This window comes from Centruroides sculpturatus, unplaced genomic scaffold, assembly GCF_000671375.1.
Source record: "Centruroides sculpturatus isolate CEXI.00-Female unplaced genomic scaffold, Cexi_2.0 scaffold339, whole genome shotgun sequence".
NCBI lineage: Eukaryota > Metazoa > Arthropoda > Arachnida > Scorpiones > Buthidae > Centruroides > Centruroides sculpturatus.
The window spans coordinates 161,928-180,932 of NW_019384539.1; the positions used below are offsets into that span (position 1 = coordinate 161,928).

A 19,005-nucleotide genomic window follows, 5' to 3' on the forward strand; every position below is an offset into this window, starting at 1 on the left:
GAAGTGACGCGTTGCCCAGAGGACACGTGACAAGCTCTCTCTCTCTCTACCCGGTCTCGGTAATTTAGGGAAGGAATTGAATGCGCTTCACCGCATCTCCATGCTGTAGAGCACGTAGCCAAGTTAAGCTACCGTTTCCAATTGCATCCCTGGGATGCTGAAGTACAGGAGGAGAGAAGGTTTCATTAACTCCGCAGATAATCGAAATTTAATTCGTTAGAAATTACTATTACAAGATGTTATAGTTTATGATCTCGTCCCTGTTGGTTATTTGTTCAATTATCCTGTACAGTTGTACCTTTAACAATGATAGCACGGAAACGATATTAAAATCACCGGTTGACAGATTGTCTCGGTCGATTATGAAATCAATGATAACATAAATGATTGATGATGGCATAATGAAGACGAGAATGCAGTAATACCGGGGATGAGACGTTTAATTAAAACTAGAGATAGATCAGATGTCAATATTACTACCTCTTGGTCCACAACTTGGACGATATGGCCCCAACTGTTTATATTGTAAATGTAATTATAGAATAAATACGATCGAGATGCGAAGAAAACACTCCCCGGATGTTTAGAGACTGGAGAAGATATTCGATTCTCTAGAGAGAATCCATTTTTATTCCAGCATTTTCGCCGAAATTACATTTTTTTTCTCTCTCTTTCTCTCTTGAAAAAATCGCATCTAAATATATACACAGAAAAACAAAATTACAATCAGAATCCATATAAAACAGGAATAAAATAGTTTCCTGAAATTGTTAGATAAAAACTTCATCTTCGGATCTTCCATTGGATAGAATGGAAGAAAACCGAGATGCACTTCTTTTTTGGCTATGAAAACGGAGGTTATTCTTTTTTTAACCGTCTTGTTGGAGCAATGAATTGCTAATGGAACGGTCAGAGCTTTGCTAGAGAAAATAATTGTCTCACAGACGCCGTTACTGATCGATATTGTCGCATATTTTACCTTAACCTTCTATATATATATATGTGTGTGTGTGTGTGTGAGTGATTGTGTCCATTCTCTCCTTCCATAAGGCAAACTTAATTATAGATAGATACAAATTAACTTTGGAGAAACATCGTTAATACAATCCAGCAAACAAAATTAGTAATAATATCTAAAAATATATGTAATTTTCATATTATTATAAATATTAGGAACGGTATCCATCTATAGTCAAGACGAAACATTTGCATCCCACTTTGCATATGGCTTGGTTTCTCTCTCTCCGGGGATTTTAGCTTGGTATGAAAATTAATGGAGTCAGAAAATCCTATCGAGCATCCTGCTGTTTTGTTCCAATCATATTTTTTTTTTTTGTTCCTATGCTTTATCTTTTGATGAAATATGAGCTGTCTAAATGTTAATGAATAATTATTTCTCATCCTTTATTCGTCTAACAACTTTTATAAATAATTATTAAAATTTGTTTTTACGAAGAACTTTTAAAAAGATTTATATNAAAACAAGAAAAAATAATAATAATTTCAAAATCTGATAAGTTGAAAAATTCGATTATGCTTAAGTAATGTATTTTTTTTTATTTTTTATTTATTATTTTTTTTACTCCCTCCTCCTTCCTTCTTTCCGAAAGTTTTAACCTTCGTGCATTAAATTTAAAATAAGAAAAATACATAAAACAATATCTGAAGGTCAAAAAAGCATTGTGTTAAGTAGTTTTTATGTTTAATATTCCTTTTATGTCGGCCTGTTCTGATTAAATAACGCAGACAAGTCAGCTGTTTATGATAAAAGGATAGAAAATCTGGTCGAGTTCCCTTCAGAACCGTTATATTCTCTAAGGCTAGTATTTAATTGCTGCTGGTTGCGGATAGCAAAAGACACATAAAAAGTTAAGTATGGTTGCAGCTGGGAAAGTAATCCTCGGTGTTGAACCACCTCGCGTGAGAAAAACACAGGAAATGAGATTGTGTTAGCTCTTTCAGTTGTCCAATTGATTCAGCTGCCTCTTTGCAACACACAGGTACTGATACCGAAATATCGGTAAGTTTATGCTAGTAGCTTTTCATCAACCAACTCATAAATAGCATCTAAACGTCGTTTTGATGAGATATGATGTCACTGATAGTTTTCATATACCTAAACGTCACGAGTCTGCTGATGACCACCGTGGAGTGGGGGGAGGATGTCGTCGATAAACACGTTTTTAACACAAAGAAAATTGTTTTAGTTATCAAAGTACAAGTAATAAATTTAAGAATCTTTTTTAAAAAATGAAATAAAAATCAGGGGTATTTAGCTGTAATTATTTTTCTTTCAGAAAGATATTTAGATTTTCATTGTGTCTTGCCGTGAAGTCTAATTATCAGGGGAGTAACGCTTTATTCTTTTATCAACATACGAATTCCGCTTGGTTTATTATAAAATCTATAAATTCTATTAATTATACAGAGAAAGAAAGGAAGAGTGAGAAGATAAAATTATTGATTTGGCAATTTAAAAAAAAAAAAAGAAAAAGAAAAGTGAACCTATATATACATACGAGTATATATGCGTATATTTGTTCAGGTATAGCTACTATTTGATAGAATTTCTTGTTTAAAAATAAAATTTCCTCCGGTTTATAATTGGAAATTCCATATATAATATAGAAAAATGATATTTTCCAAACGATTTTAAGATAATTTATTTTTTATTATTTTTTCTCTTCCTTTTGCTGGAAAAACTTTTTGTTATTTTATATTTTAGAAAATATTCTACATTTTACTCCTTATTCTTATAGAAAAATTCAATATTCTCGTGTAACCGGAGAGGTCAGGAGTTTATCCTTAAATATAAATCAAACATGGCCTTTTTTTTTTAATGTTTTTCTTCTACAAATATCCACAGGTATCTCAGGTGTTGACCATCCATCAACACTACTTGCATCTTGGCGTTTTTGTTTACTTCTAAATTTTCTGTCCTGTCAACCACAAGCACTTTTTTATATTTCGATTTTTTTTTTCGTCTTTCTAGTGTTTTTTTTTCCTTCGTCCCGATCTTATTTCCATCCACAATCTTGGGATTTTGTTTTCCATAAATAATATAATATAAACATATATCACTTTTTTTTATCGTAAATAGAGAATACTTGTAAATTTAAACTCCCTTATTCAAATTTTGATTCACGAAAAAAAAAATAACGAATCCGAAATGTGGCCTTATAAAATTCTAGAATTGATTAAGATGATTTTTTCCCCCTCTTCTTCTTCATCTTTAATTTAACCTCATCGTTTCTATTTATTTTGTATATTTTTTCTGCCATTCATTAATATTTATTCCCTATTGAAACCGTTCTTTTGTTTAATTTTTGTCTATTTTTTTCCACCTCTTCTTGATCATTTCAATGATTATTTTTCTCTGTGAGCGGGTTTCATTTACTTTTTCTACGTTTCCTTTAACAAAAACCCGACTTTAGTTAGAATTAAATTGAATTTTTTTTTCTTTATATTCTACTTAAAAACATCAAAATAATTAAAATTTTAATTCGGAGGATTAACAACGGAATCGAATCCCTCGAGCCTTTACACTTTAAACCTCATAGTATCGTAGCCTTTATAGGACTTATAATAATTATTCCTATTATCCCCATAGAAGGATAATAGGCGAATCCTCCTCAAAATTACATGAGACTACCGGTATAATCGATTTGTTAATTAAATTATCAATATTGATATATTAAATCAAGTTTGTTCACTAATTCTATCCATAGTTAGATTGTATTGCTCATAGTTGCGAGATAAATAGGATTATTATTATCCAAATTCCACAAAAATTCCTCTTATTAAAGAAAAAAAACACGTTTCTTCATTGTAATCATCATCGTATCGTCATTAACATCCTCATAAACATAGTTTGAGCCTATGAGTAATGCACTTCTCGTATCATTAGTGAGTGTAAAATATGAAAATACGAATTAAGATAGGAAAATTTCAAAGAGTAAAACTTAGTTTTTGAGTTAAATATCGATAACAAACGGAGTTATCTCTCCCCCATCGAGTTAATGATAACCGTTTATATTTTAAGTACCCATAAAGACGTTAGTTAATTATTATTTTCGCACGTTTTATCAGATGATATCTTGAAATTTTACAATAATTTTCCTGCCAATTTGATGGGTAATTTAATTACCTTTTCTTATCTTCGTTAAGGAAAGTGACTAAGAGAAACTAATGTGGTCACATAAAACAAATGACAGTAAGAATCAGCAGTAACTGAGGAGGAGATATCAACTGACCACTGCTCCTCACCAGGATACCAATTACTTCCAATTTGAACATGAACTAATTTACTACACATCGATTGTGCTCTTTCTATCTTCTTCTTTCACTTAAAGCTATTTCTAAGTATAAAAGGATCCCTTTCTACGTGTTCTTTTTGATATTTTCTTTCTGCTCTAAATAAACAATTTTCATTTTCTCAGTTCGTGATATTAAAAATGCTACTCCTAACCGGGATATGGTTTTTATGGCTTCTTTGACGAGGTTATATTGAAGTTTACCAGTGAAAACAGCTTCCTTTATTGATTGGTTGTAACGTTTCTATGATGTTAGGACTCGGTTTGTTGGGGGGGGGAATTTTGAAAAAATTCTTCTTCTTTCTCTATCGATTTTTAAAGTAGAATCATAAACAGATTAATCGCTTTAATTAATAATATTCGAGATTAAACGTGCCTCTTTATTGCCTGTGTTCATAATCTGGAGTTGCAGAAACAGCGCTTGTTATCGAGTGGAGAAAAAGTAGCACACGCCAGGATTTGTAAGGAAAGAAGGATTTAGTTAAGAACAAGAAGAAAAAAACTGTTATCATTAGCAAAGGTTTAATGGCCACTTAAGTCTAGTCCTTCTTAAGTCCTAATTATGTCGTCTGTTGGTCTAAATCCCAGTCACAGTTAATTGAAGTATGGTTTCGGTGGTGGTTCCAACAATCTGGTGTAGTTATTCGGACACGTGTGCCGTTTAGAAGGTGCGGGTTCGGCTCTAATCCAAATTTTCTTTCGTCTCGAATGGTTTTTCAATCCCCGGATCGATTGATTGATGAGTTGCAAACGGTTGATCTTCATTGCTTATCGTCTTAGAAGAGCGAATTAACTGTTTTCTGTAATTGGGAAGAGGGAGGGAGACGTATTGTATCTACGCTCTGTTGTCTTCGTTTCTTTTCTTTCAGCCCAGAAAGTTAGAACAAAAGAAACGTCGTAAGTAAGAGATAAAAGAAAGAAGAATAGGAGAAAAAAATGTCGCCGTTAGAAATTGGGACGTGTACTTTTCGTAATTAAGTTTCTCTCTTTGTCCTATTAACTATGTACTTATCGGGTATTAGGAATAGTAATTTTGCATGTTCATGCGTGTAACAACCGATGCTGGACTGAATAGCTAATAGCTTCATTATCATACCTGCATTGTTTGTTTGTCTTGTATTATCATCGAATGTGCCCCGACTACAATAATATTAAGCTGCTTTCATCAATTAGTAATCGGTATTATAAGTTAGAAAATTGTTCTATACATTAAATGCGCTTAAAAAGCATCATAATCGATCCGAAAGCAGTTAGTACAGATTGAATGTCAACAGCATAAGGAGGGCATTTCATCAGTTTTGCAATATTACAACATATATCACTAGCATCTTGACTTCATCAACGATTTCGGTCGGTTCCTATCTCTGCTTACGTATAATTGAGAATCATTACGAGTCCTGCACAGACACCGACTAATGGATAGTAATTAAGATGAGCAATAAATTCTGTTTAGACATGACGCGAGTGCAGAAAACATGGACGGTGTCCTAATTAAATATCCATTAGATGTTTGTATGCCAGTTGAACCGGATGGACATACTGGCCAGTCGTGTCTTCTCCATTCTGTTCTATGAATGATTATGATACTCTTTATCATCTACGGTAGCTGATAAGGATGCGAAATTACTAAAAATTTCAATGGCTTGTATAAATTATGATGATGAAGGATGCTGGAAAAGGATGCAGATAAGTACTACATGAAGATGATGCGCGAAGGTGAAAGTTTATGATGAATATTTTAAGAATTTGAGAAAATTGGCTTTGAAAATCCTATACGATAATGAAGTGATATAAGAGGTAGGCCCTATAACTAAGTGGAGCAGAGTGGATTTCATTATTCGGACAAGAAGAGGAAAAGAACCGAGATGGTTTCTCTCTATATATATATGAATAATTTTATATATTTTCTCGACTGGTAAAGCTTTGAATAATTTATAAAAATTAAATTCGTGAAGCGAAAGGAAGAAAGATGAAAGTGCATTACATGAACACGAAAGGAGATGCTACATTCGAGTATATTAATGATTATTATGTTTGTTTTTTATCCTCTTTTCTAGCCGAATGAGGAGCAAAATTACTTAACATTTTGAATGTCTTATATAAATTATGATGATGAAAGAAATCAGGCAAAGTATAGCGCATGAATATCAGTCTTATACGCAAGGAGAAAGATTCTGCTACATAAAAGATGATAGTTCTCTTTAACTCTTATCTACCGATGTGGACTTTCTAATATTTTAAATATCCCAGGATAAGGAAGAGTAAGCGAATATATCACAAATCGGTGCCATATAAATACTCATCTTACATGTAAGGAGATGATACTAGATCTTTCTAGTAAATGATTATTATTCTATTTATCTTCTTCTCCACTCGACAGATAAAAGCTTAAATTTTCTAAAATTTTGAATAATTTTTATAAATTATGGTTTAGAAACTATCAAAGTATGTCGCAAATTCGATGTAAATGACACCACGTTACAATAGATGAGGAAGAGGAAGAAAAGATGGAAGATTATGTTGTATGGATGATTATTATCCCTTTATCCTCTTCCCCGAACGTTATGAATACAAAAGTTTTAAAATTTCAACGTTATGTGTATATTAGGATGAAGAAAAGTAAGGAAAAATTCGAGTCTGGTCATTTACATAAGTAGGAAAGTTGCGGTTTATGAATAATTACGAGTCTGTCATCATCTTTTCTAGCTTAACAAGAGCAGAAAATCGCTAAAAATCGGAATGGCTTGTATAAATTATGAGGAGGAAAGGAAACGAAGCACAAAGAATGCAACAAATTCGTGTCAGATGAATGCCTATCACGTAGATAAAGAGAAGGGTGCTAGAATTGAATGTGGTGAGGTTGAGAATGTCAGGGATATAGCCATATGTGTCAGGTGTGCAACGACTGTCACACATTTATCACGAAGCAAACAGCTCCAGTTTAGCGAGCGTGGAGTGAATATTGTATAGTCGAATTAGATTTCGGACGAATGCTGAAAACCATTCAATCAGGCCGTGTCAGCGAACGTGATGGCGACATTGGACGGATCTTAAACACCACGTCGACAAAACCTGCTGACTTTTTACAACTGCAACTCGAGACACAAAATCGAATTTACGTGCTTCGACTCGCCAACTTTCACCCGTTTCACTACATAATTGTTTCTTAATATTAAAAGAACGAAGAGCAAAGTATGTGCAAAAGATGCCGTCCACCTTCTGGGAGTCCAATGGATCGGGCGCAGCTGTTTGGTCAACGTCTGTTTGTCCACTCTTTTCGTACACAAACAAGCAGATACAGCCATTCTCATACGGATTGACAGTAAGGAAACGAGTATGCTGCTTCAATGATGCATTGTCACTTCTCACACTGTACATAAACAGGACGTATTTCTATATATTTATACTTCTTATGTACTTGTAAAAACATCTTTTTTACAGCAAATAATTGGATATTAACAAAACTTGATTAAATATAAACATTAATTATTTTTTAAAATGCTTTATAACATTATAAACTGTGTGTTTGTGTGTTTTTTTAAAGTATCTGTAATAATAAAAAGCCAGGTTTTAATTCTGAAAGCACTTAATTCTATTTAATTGAAGTTAATTACTTTTCTTTCTATTGTTAATTTATTTTTCTAGTTTAAAAATTTAATTTAGCTTTATTTTTTTTTTTGTATTTTTAGATAACAGTAAAATCATTGGAAAATAATAAATAACATGTCTTAATACATTTTAAGGGGGTAGAAATTCGTTTTATTTACGAACTAAATTCATCATTGTCATGTGTATTTAAGTCGAATGGATAAAGTAATTATTTCAAAAGATATTATATGAATTTCAGTCTTACTTTTTTTACAAAGAAAAAAAAATCAAAAGTATTTGTTAAAATTTCTCTTATTTTGTCTGGGCTTTGTGACGTTACGCTTAAAGAGAAGAAGAAACGATAGCAAAATATTGATTAAATATTAAATATTTCCGCTTCATTCGAAGTAATTTTTCGAAAAAAATTCGTTTTTAACGAAAGAATAATTTGTTTTCTTGCATTTTTCTTTACTGCAGACTTCTTTTTATTTATATCCACCCCCCTTTACAGCGACGTTTTGCTTTGTTGTAATCTATATTATATATACAGCTTTATATGGAGGATATTTTCGTCTTCACTTATATTCATCGATATTTATATATGAATAATAGTGAAAGAAAAACAAACTCTTGGAGAGTATAAACACCTTTCAATAAGAAGAGAAAATAAAGAATATCCAGACAGGAAGAAATGTTTATGTACATTATGCGATGAATTCGAATCTGGTGATTTTGTCGTACGTTTACTCAGGAATGTGTGAGGAGAAGAGAAGAAAAATCAATCGACAGACAGCCACCAGTCGACAATGGCGAAGATCTAACTTTTAACTTCACTGAGTAGCATTGTTAAATACGTTTTCGATAAAAGAATAAGTGATGTTCTTTTTATTTTTCTCTTAGAAAAGGGTATATAATTAGCTAGAAATGAAAACAATACGTTCAACACAATATTACAAAACTAAAAAACAAATAGAATTATAAGAAAAATAAAGCGATAAAAGAAGAAGAGGAAAGGAAAGAATCGGATTTTCTGTTTTGTTTTATAAAAAAAGGGAAGAAAATAGTAAACATAGTCAAATTTCTTAACGTTGAAATGTCATAAGCAATTCTGTTTATGATAAAAGAAACTAGAAATTTGTATTTTACTACAACAAAAAAAAAATAATCTAACACACTACATTCTTCTACTGTATACTTAGAAGATAAGATCGAAAACAAACTATAAAAATATAAGGTAGGAGGCCCATTATGCCCCAACAAATTTGAACTATTATTATGACCAACGACTAAGCTAGGTGATAAGTTAGTCGTTGGATTTAGTCAAGGACTCCGTAACAATAACATGGTAAAGTACACATATGTGGTTTGTTTATTTTATGTATCCTACTTTTCTAAGACACGTAATTATAAAAATTCCTTACTAGAAATTGGAAAAGTAGAAAAGAAATTGCATTTTGCAATCGAATCCATTCTTTATATAAAAATATAATTTTGTCGGTGAACATGCAAAGAATAGAAATATTGTTGATTGAAGAAGGAAACTAAAAGTTGAAGCAATGAGTTAGAAAAGAGAAAAGCGAAAGTCCAACCAAGCGAAGTGTTTCTGACTCGTATGACTTTGTTATCGTAAAACTTTGACGTCAGAATGGTCTCTTTTTTTTAACCAAGTTCTTTTCCATTTGCCTGCTCCCTACAGAATTAAATCCCTTCCTTCTTCTCCTTCTCTTTCTCCTCTTCCTTCTTTTTTTTATATTCAACCAATAAATTTAAAAAACTAGATTTTTAAATCGAATTTATGCAACTAACAAATTATCATGCAGCCATCTCTTGACGTAAAAGAGAAGATGAAGATCTTTTCTACCATCCAAATCGTTGTTAATAGGCTGAATTAATGACTAGAAATATGCAATCGTTATAGGGATTTTGGTTTAATTTATACGCGATATCAAACATGTCTAACTGGCGAGGATAATTAAATCTGATTATTCATCTCTAGACGCGAGTTAAGAGAGAGAGAAAAAAACCAGGAATATTTTTTTTTCTCTTCCTCTTCTTTTTCTGACATAAAAGATCTTTCAATTTATCTACAACTCTGTTATTTTCTGAGAAATTTCTATTTGGAACGGTACTCGTGCACAACTAAAGACAAGACGTGACCACAGCTAACTTCATTATGGGGGAGGCATTCAACAAACTGCAAACCCCATTCCTTTATTATTTTATTTTTTATATATGATGAATGATAAAATTCAGAATTTACAAAAATCAAAATTCGTAGTAAATACATTTATTTTCCTATATTTTATTGGAATAAATTCTCTATCAACGAATGTTGCTCTTCCTTTTCTTCTTCTTCTTCCCTTTTCTATTTATTAATATATTAAATTAATTTAAAATTTTATTTACATAAAATTCATCATCGTTTTCCTGACTTGGTAAAATCTTTATTCTCATTAACAAGATTAATTTATGGACAAAAGCAAACGTTATTTAGCAATTTGATTAATTAAATTTCCCCGATTTCTTCATTATCAACATCAGTTAAATGTTAAGTTAAAGTGTTCATCGCTGTCTTAACTTTGATCCCGTTGAAGGTTAATTTGCGCCAAAGGTACAGAATTTCATTCATTTTTATGAATAAAAGTTGATAAATTAATGTTGGGTATAATGATTTTTTTACTTTTAAATGGTGAAAAATGCTCAGTTTTAACCGGAAAAGTGGTGAAAGAATGTGCGAGTTGATGGATAATGAAGCGAAAGACCTTTTATAAGGGGAGGGGATCCGAATCGATTTTTAGCACCGGGTCTATGGACACGAGCCTCTATCCCCAGTGGGACACGCACGGGTCATTCCACATCACCACCTTCCCTGCAGAGTAAAGGAGAATACACACTTTACTATGACACAACTTTAACACGGCATCCATTGTGACGTTACAAGAACCGCCTATTTTTATCAGGGGAAGAAAAAAAAAGAAAGAAAAAAAAAAACTAATGTAGGTGCACTCCGGCATCGTTAAAGCTCTTCCAACCTCCATGCCAGCAAATAATGTATTTGGATTGTTAAACTGTCATTATTGCAGTAGGGGATATTGCGAGCTCTTTTAGTAGCATTCTCGCTCCTTTCTGCGCTTTTACTTGTCAACCGTAAATCTTTCATTCACAGTTAACAACTCTAAACTATGCCACGTTTGTTGCTCTCTTCATACGAGCGAGAAGATGAGCAATCAATAAATTGTACAGAATTATACGCCTACAACTAAGCCACAACCAATGCATTTAATCACCGTTTTGATCCCGTTTGACGAATGTCACGTTGGAAACTTGAAAAAAAATTACCCATTTTTACTTATTAATTGAGCCCCGAGAATGTAAAGAATAGTTTGAAATTATGCATTTTCCAAGAATAGAATAAATTGGTTAGCATCTGTACAATGAAATCCCACAAATACTTTTAGACGTTGCGCCGTTATCTTGACAATTCAATTTCTTTTCGCTTTGCCAAGAAAAAGGGTATAAAGAAATACGAGAGAAATAGTTGAAGCCGTTATTAAATAAGACAACAGCTTCGAGAATTTCTTAAAACGGACAGATGCGGTGCATCCCGCATCCATTTTTCAAATATTGATAAAGAGAAGAGGCATTTTTCAAGGTGGATAATTGTAAAGTTTTTATTAAAAAGTTCCGGTTAATGTTCTTTCATTTACAAAACTTGCTCTCTCTCTCTCTCTCACTCTCGCTCCGTTCTTTTACAATTTATTTGCTAGATTATTCTTGTTGTCTTATCTGCTTTTACATATTATAATTTGAACATTAGCTGACAGCTCCTGTATATCATCTACCTACACTCTTTACCTCTTCATTTTATTTCGAAAATAAATTTTCCATCTTAACAAATTAAGCGCGAGCTGAAAATTTTCACCGACATATTTTATGTTTTGCTAGGATATTAGAAGGGCCAAATTACTCTAAAGCTTCATTATGTGATGATACGTAACTTCTCTAGGATTTTTATCACTTGTCCACATTCGTAACAGCTGTTTAGCTCCTAAAATTCCTATTTTATCCTACGTAATTCGAGATATTCTAGGAAATCTTCGTGTTTATCCTTAATGATGCTGGAAGAGTAAATTTCTAGCAAGAGTTTATCAATATTCATAACCTTTTTTTTTTTTTGTAAAAATGACTCACACGTTTAGCTCTATAATTTTGGCAATAATGATGCATTGGGGTAATATAAAAAGTCTTGTTTGGTGTAAGATGCCTTCACCCTGGAACGGGAATGGGATCCTCTGAGCCTCATCGATCTAGAGGCATCACGTGATCCTGTCTTATCTCCAGCTGGATGCTGGTCTAAAAGATCCAAACGTATTGTATTGTCAACTCGGAATCGGGTGTCTTTGGTCTACCTGCACGATGAGCAGCAGGATGTGGTTTGCGTGTTACATTTGGTTCCCTGCTGGATCGTCAAGGCGAATTAAATTCTTCTTTTTTTCTAGTCGTTTCTGAATCAGTCGGATGGGAAATAAGGCAAAACGATGGGTTGGAATCTAATGCTCCAGACAATCTGTCCCTGTAGACAAAACTGCATTTCTGAGGATATAATAGAAGTGGCGAGAAGGAAAAAATGGGGTCTAGTAGCTAACACGACTAAGAAATGGTTAAGATTGGAGTCGAAAATACGACTTCTAAGTGGATAGTAATGTTAAGAATTAATGATTAAATTTAAATGTAGAAATAACTAATGGATAAAATGTGTAAGGTAATTTAAGGCAATGACAGAGAGGTAGAAAACTACTTAAAAATTAAAATTGCTTTTTATTACATAAGTATGGTGGTTAAGCATAAAATCAGTGTTATAAATCCCCTATTTGTAAAGGCGACTCACACACCGTCCGACTTTTTATTTGTGTCTTTAAAAAGGTTTATTCCCGAGAAACAAACCCGGTTACCCATAAATCGAGTCATAAACGCAACTATTTCGTCTGACCTATCTTTTATTGAATTTACGACATCATCAAACTACTCACACTCACTTTTCCCACGTGTTCATCTATGCATGCTTCTATACGACACGAGCAACGACGACTAGTGTATGCCTAAGGTCACGTCCTTCGTCTTGGAAACGGAAATTGCAATGTTGTAGTCATTGCAGACATGGCAAATCGTATTATGTGCAAATACTGTTTTTCCTGTCTTTAGTTTCCGCCAGCTATCCCCAGAAAATGCGGAAAAACCATCACGAACATGTTTTCTTTCAAGCCTGACCTTGTATTTGTGTTTATCTGAAATGATTAGATTTACTTCTTCATATTGTCTGTTTACTCAGCCGTCTCCTATTCCCAACTTTGCTTTTCTTGGCCAAATGATGGTTTTAAGTCGATTAGATATTTTTCTATTTAAAAAAAGAGCAATCTCCTACAAAACAACTTTTAACCTAACATAAAAATATAATAAGAAATTGGATATTTTTCTAAACTGTATACTTTTAACATTAACTCTCGATATCTCGTGTTACACTCGATCTTTTAAATGCACAGAGGAGCACTAGGTAAACTACAAGTCATCTCCCATTTATTCATTTTTTTCTCATCCTAAACATTCTCGATAAGTAGCCTTTTTAGGAAATTAAAAACTCCCCTTTCGATAAAGTAGAGAAAAAAAAGCAACAACATCATATTCCACGTGTGCTGCTGCTGCCTTTTCCATTTACGTAGTGTATATGTGTGGGAGGTGTTCGTAAGACTTCTTACGTATTCTTTTCTACCGCATTTCTCTTGGGATACAATGCGTGCAGAGCTTCTATCCCCAACACAGGCCGTCATGTCTACTTAAAGGGATTGAAGAGACGTCTTGCAGTGATAGACACTCATTTCCATGGCTACGGAGCCATGGAATTTCAATGGGTGACTGCCAACACTTAGTGGGAGTGGTTGCGTCTAGTGCATAGTAAAAGTGGATCGACTTGTCTTAAGCGTATCTCGCCTTTTTAACTCAGATTTTACTTTTTGCAGTCAACTCGGATTTTCTTCTTTCTTTTTTGTGCTAGAGAAAGCGTTTTATATCCTTCAGATAGTGACTTTTTTGCTTGAAAAAACCTTACAAAGCTTGTACAGTACGCGGCTTAATTTTTTCTTAAAACACTCAACACAAATTAAATTTGATTGATTTTAACAAAATTACAATTTCTTTAAATTAATTTTAATTAAAATCGATCGCTCTAATCTTCAAATTACTTTTAAAATCATTAATTAATCACTTTTTAACGCTTAAAATATAAAACCTGTAAATTCATCTTCACTGCATTATAGGAGAGATTTGCGGGAAAGCCGACATACAATTATCTATCAGTTATTCGAATTTAGATGATTTTTAATTTATTATCTTTAGATAGAAAGGGGGATAAATCAAATGGTAATAAATTTAAATTGCTTCATCTAAACCGTGTTAACTGTTATGAGCTGCATGCCATGTGTATAGCTGAAGGGAAATTGGTTGGGGTGCGAAGCGTGCGCGTGAAATCTTATTTAGGTGCTGGGGTTAATTGAATGGCGAAGGGAATGCCAGAGTTTCTTGGTCATCGATTATCGAGTCGAATCTTCTCTTTGTTAATTACCGAGGAAGCTAAGAAAGTTTGTTTCACCCCTTTGGGATGTCAAATATGTGGCTGTTGCCACTTTCTTTATCTTTTACGTGATTACAATTTTTTTAGCCACCAAACAGCTGTTGTAAACATACACAACGACTATAAAAGAGAATTTTTAGATCGTTTTTCCTTCTTTAACCTTCATCTTATAAATTACAATAGAACGTTCCCGTGCTGTATCTTCAGTCAATAATTTGAATTACCCATTCTCCTTCTTTCCTCCGGGACAAAATCAATTCAAATACTTATTATCGCTTAACATCTTATCTAAGAATACTTAAAAATTTCTAGTTTATAAGGAAAAAAAACTATCATTTTTTGCGAAATTTAATTGATAAATAGTAAAAAAATACAAACGTCGTGAAGATGCACGAAAGAAAACGGTTTGATTTGATTTTATCGTCATCTTCAACGGCACAAGATCTGGGAGTTCTGTAAACCCCATTATTTCCGCAAACCATCACACAGCTTGGCGCCAGCGTGATGGGAAAGTGGATCAAATTCAGTAACGTATATAGGGACTACATTACATGGGTTGAAAGAAGCATCTCTCATGACACACGTCAAGAAGTAAACGATCCCTCCTGTCATATTTATAGATACAGATCGCTATAGGGACACGTCTAGTTTATCATAAAACGAAAAAAAAAATATCTCGAATCTTTACTCCCATCATCGAGTTAGAATTAACTCTTCTTTTGCCACCAAGAAGATTTAAAAACAGGTTTCCGTCTCAAGAAAATTGGCACGAGAACTTTAAATATGCAACAGTTTAGCGCTTTACTAAATTTACAATTGGCACGTATTGTACGATAACAATTTGTAATTTTATTATTATTATTGTAAATTTCTATAATGGCTATTTAATTCCAATGCCATGATAAAATTGAAAAAAAAAGTTCGACATTAAATGGATATTTGGGAGTTTATTCTAAGAATAGAGTTGTACTTCGTTAAGCAATACAAACACCTATGCATTAGCGGGTTTGTTGGATAGTTCTCGAGAAGACGATCACTCTAATTGACTCTACATCTGTCTCTGTCTGCTGCACACTGAGCTGTTCAATCACAGCACTGACTTTGCCAACCAACCGCTAGCACCTCCGTGGGGTTAATTTGCTGTGTGCGTGACCAGACTGGAGAAACTCTTTCCATCTCTGTTCTATCTCCACATTCTTTGCTTTTTTCTCTAATCATTCTGCTAATAAAGGTTTCTTTCCCACTTCTTTTTTTCTAAATTGATATCCACAGCTCGTTCGCAATTTTAACCTGTAGATCACCATTTCTTTTCTGCTGGCAACAATTCGCTTTTTTTTTTTCTTTTGTTGTTAGTTTTCAAGGAAATTACTACGTGTATTGTTTTAAGAATGCAATTTGTAGATGAAGATTGTTTTTACTATGCTTTTTTCTATCTGTAAAATAATTACTTTGTTAGTTAACTGACACCAAATGCCGAGTCATTCGCAGCTTTTCTACTCTCTTAAACATTTTTATGGATTTTTTTTCCCCTCTTCTCCTCGGCTGTTTACACGACAGAAATCATAATTTTAAGTAATTATCGACTGATCTAACCGCTTTAATCTAATGTAGTAGATGGTGTGGAGGTTGTTTTCGTGTTTACAATAAGAATTTACACCGTGCCAGAACAAGAATTGCAAACACGCAACATCTTGGCAGAATGGAAACTGCTCAACTCGCATTCCAAGTTTTGATGCATCCGGAATTCTTAATAGGAATTTTCTCTGGATAAAATTCATTATTTAATTCTATACAATGAAATCCTTAAGCTAACACAAAACGTTATTATCTTAAGTAGATTGCTGGTTGTATACTGATTATCAAACAAAGCAAGAATTACGATTGATGACTCGCCTAATTTACGTACCTCATCTACATCGGATGTATTTCCATCGTAAGAATGAATGTGTTTATAATGGAACGACAGAAGATATTCGGAAGAAAACATAAAGATGATGCGGATAAGCGGTTTTAAATTTACAAAACACTTTTACAAGGAGCGAAGAAGAAAAGGAAAAAGTGGAAAAATATTAAAATTTAACTCGGAGAAAAGGTTGGGAATAGGAATCCTTTCAATCTAGCAGTCCTTTCATTCGGATAACACCAGATTTTTGCAGATTCGCTTTTTTTTCCAAGGGGGGGACTGCAGTTGCCCGTGTCCTGGAAGATGGCAGTCGATGATATCTCGCTTAAATCTACTAGCGTGTCCAAACCTCGACAGAGCAGATGTTCGATCTCATCTTCGTCTGGCCAGGTGCACCGTTAACACCTCACAATAACCTTACCAAAGATTCGGTCACGCCATACAGTCGAGGAAAGTACGTGTAGAAACGTGTTTCTAAATCATCTCATCCCGTTTCAACAACCATTGTTTTATCTAAAATTGATTAACGCGTATCCTCTGCCTTTATATATATATTTTTTCCTCTCGATTTTGTAGTAAAGTCGACGATGGAATTTCCGAAATTTCTTTAAATTCTTGAAAGTGACTGTTGGCTTTTCGGTTTGGTTTAACTAGAGTGGACGATGTGTTCCATTTATCAATTTCTTATCAGTGTTTGGAAGAAGGAGTTTCTATCCAGCCATAGCAACAATTTACCCCAATCTTTCTCGAAACAATGTAATTTTTACCCACTGAAACTTTAAGGAATGAGTGTAGAAATCTCGAATGACCTCTCTCCAATTTGGACACTCGTCTCATTGTTCGATGTAGCGCGAGACGAAGTGATTTTCTGATTGGCTTCAACCTCTTCCAATAGAGCAATGGCAAATATTTCCCTCCCTTTATACCAACCTAATCAATTTACCTACTTAAATTACGAACAGACTGAAAGACGTGCAGTCCATGATTGGATTAAATATGGAAATTCAGCAATTTATTTTATTCATTCCGCTTGACCTGCTTTAAATTGTTATATTCCGTCCGGACGAAAACTTTTCTTAGATACACTAGAGAGCATCCTCTGCCAATTTGATTACCTTCACCACTCAAAAATTCTGCCACATACAAATTAATTTTTTTTTCTCTTTCTTATTTCTTCCTTTTTTTTTCTCGTCTCGACAGGAAGAATTATATATAAAAGTTTTTAAAACTTGTTCTGATGGATTAAGTCGGATTGCGCTCGCTATAATTTAGGTGGAAGCGGAAGAAGAAGAGGAAAGAAAAAAAGAAAACAAGGTTTTTTTTATACTTCTTTCACTATAGAAAAGAGGATTTGAAGTAATGAGTATTTTAAATTTTATATCTAAAAAAATTATTACATTTTAATAAGATAATTGTTGGAGCGAGATGCACAGTAATGATGTTTGTTTGACTCCAAACAGTAGCTCTGTCTCTCGCTTTCTCCTTTCCACAAAATGTTATCTTACTAGAAAGTAAAATAAGAAAATTCTATAAAAAATTTTTTTTAAATTTTGAAACTTCAATAATATCTCACCATAAATTTCACAATTTCTTCCTTTCAGAAACGATAATAACAATAATATCGAAACTTTCAAATTCGATTTATTCATGAATTTTCAGTGAATAAAAATTGGATTTAAAAGGAAGAAAAAAAAAGAAGAAGAAGAAGAAAATTTAATAATGTTTTGGGTTTAATCTAAAATTGATTTTATCCCCCATCAAACAATTCTTTTTCCAACAGCAACGTGGTTTTATATTAAAGAAAGAAACCCTTTCAGTACTCCATTTACCAATAAAAATCATCTTTGACTAAACAAAATCGATGTGACGTTTCCAATTATGGAATATTTCAATGCTAAATGTAATTGCGGATGAAACAATCATCAAGTTTTATAAAGTTTTCCAACAAATTTTCAGTGTTTTCCTTTATAATGAGTTGATGTCTTTTCTACTGTTTGTACTACGTACTTTTCTCTTTCTCTTCACAGTAAATTCTCATACATTAAAACATCAAAGTTTCATTGACTATAAAATTTTAACAGGTCATCCCTCCTGGGAATCAAATCCTTTGCTATTCAATGTTATAAAAGGCATCAACTCGGACACTTCTCTTACTCTACAAATATTTGTTCGCATGGTGTACAATATGTTCTTTTTATTCTATTCTACAGGTTCTCATTCAAATTGACTCGACTGTATACAATCAGTTTTAAAGTTTTAAATCCTCGAAAAATGCCAAAATAAATGCTTTAAAATTCAAAATATCTTAACCTTTCTCTAAACGGAAAATTCTCTTATTTAACTTTGTTTACTCGAAATTAATCGAGAGAAAATTAAGTTAAAAATATAAGAAAATTGAACTTGTTAATACGCTTAATAATAAATTATAGAAGAAGAAAAAAATAAAAAAAAAATTGCATTTATTAACTCGAATTTAATAGAAGAAAAATTCCTCTAAATATATTTTATTATTATTATTAATTTATAATAGGGAAATTCTATTTATTTACAACATTAATTTTTTTTTAAAGGGAATT

The 19,005-nt window shown here is 32.9% G+C and overlaps 2 protein-coding genes across 2 annotated transcripts in view; one reads left to right on the plus strand and one right to left on the minus strand.

The window, feature by feature from the left end:
• Positions 1 to 19,005, minus strand: part of LOC111623339 (XK-related protein 4-like) — a 44,908-nt gene that overhangs the window by 19,453 nt on the left and 6,450 nt on the right. The window lies entirely within an intron of this gene.
• LOC111623332 (ninein-like) overlaps positions 7,053 to 19,005 on the plus strand; it is a 54,726-nt gene continuing 42,773 nt past the window's right edge. Inside the window, 1 exon segment of the mRNA XM_023365867.1 lies at positions 7,053 to 7,207. Within this exon segment, the coding sequence (XP_023221635.1) occupies positions 7,053 to 7,207 (155 nt within the window).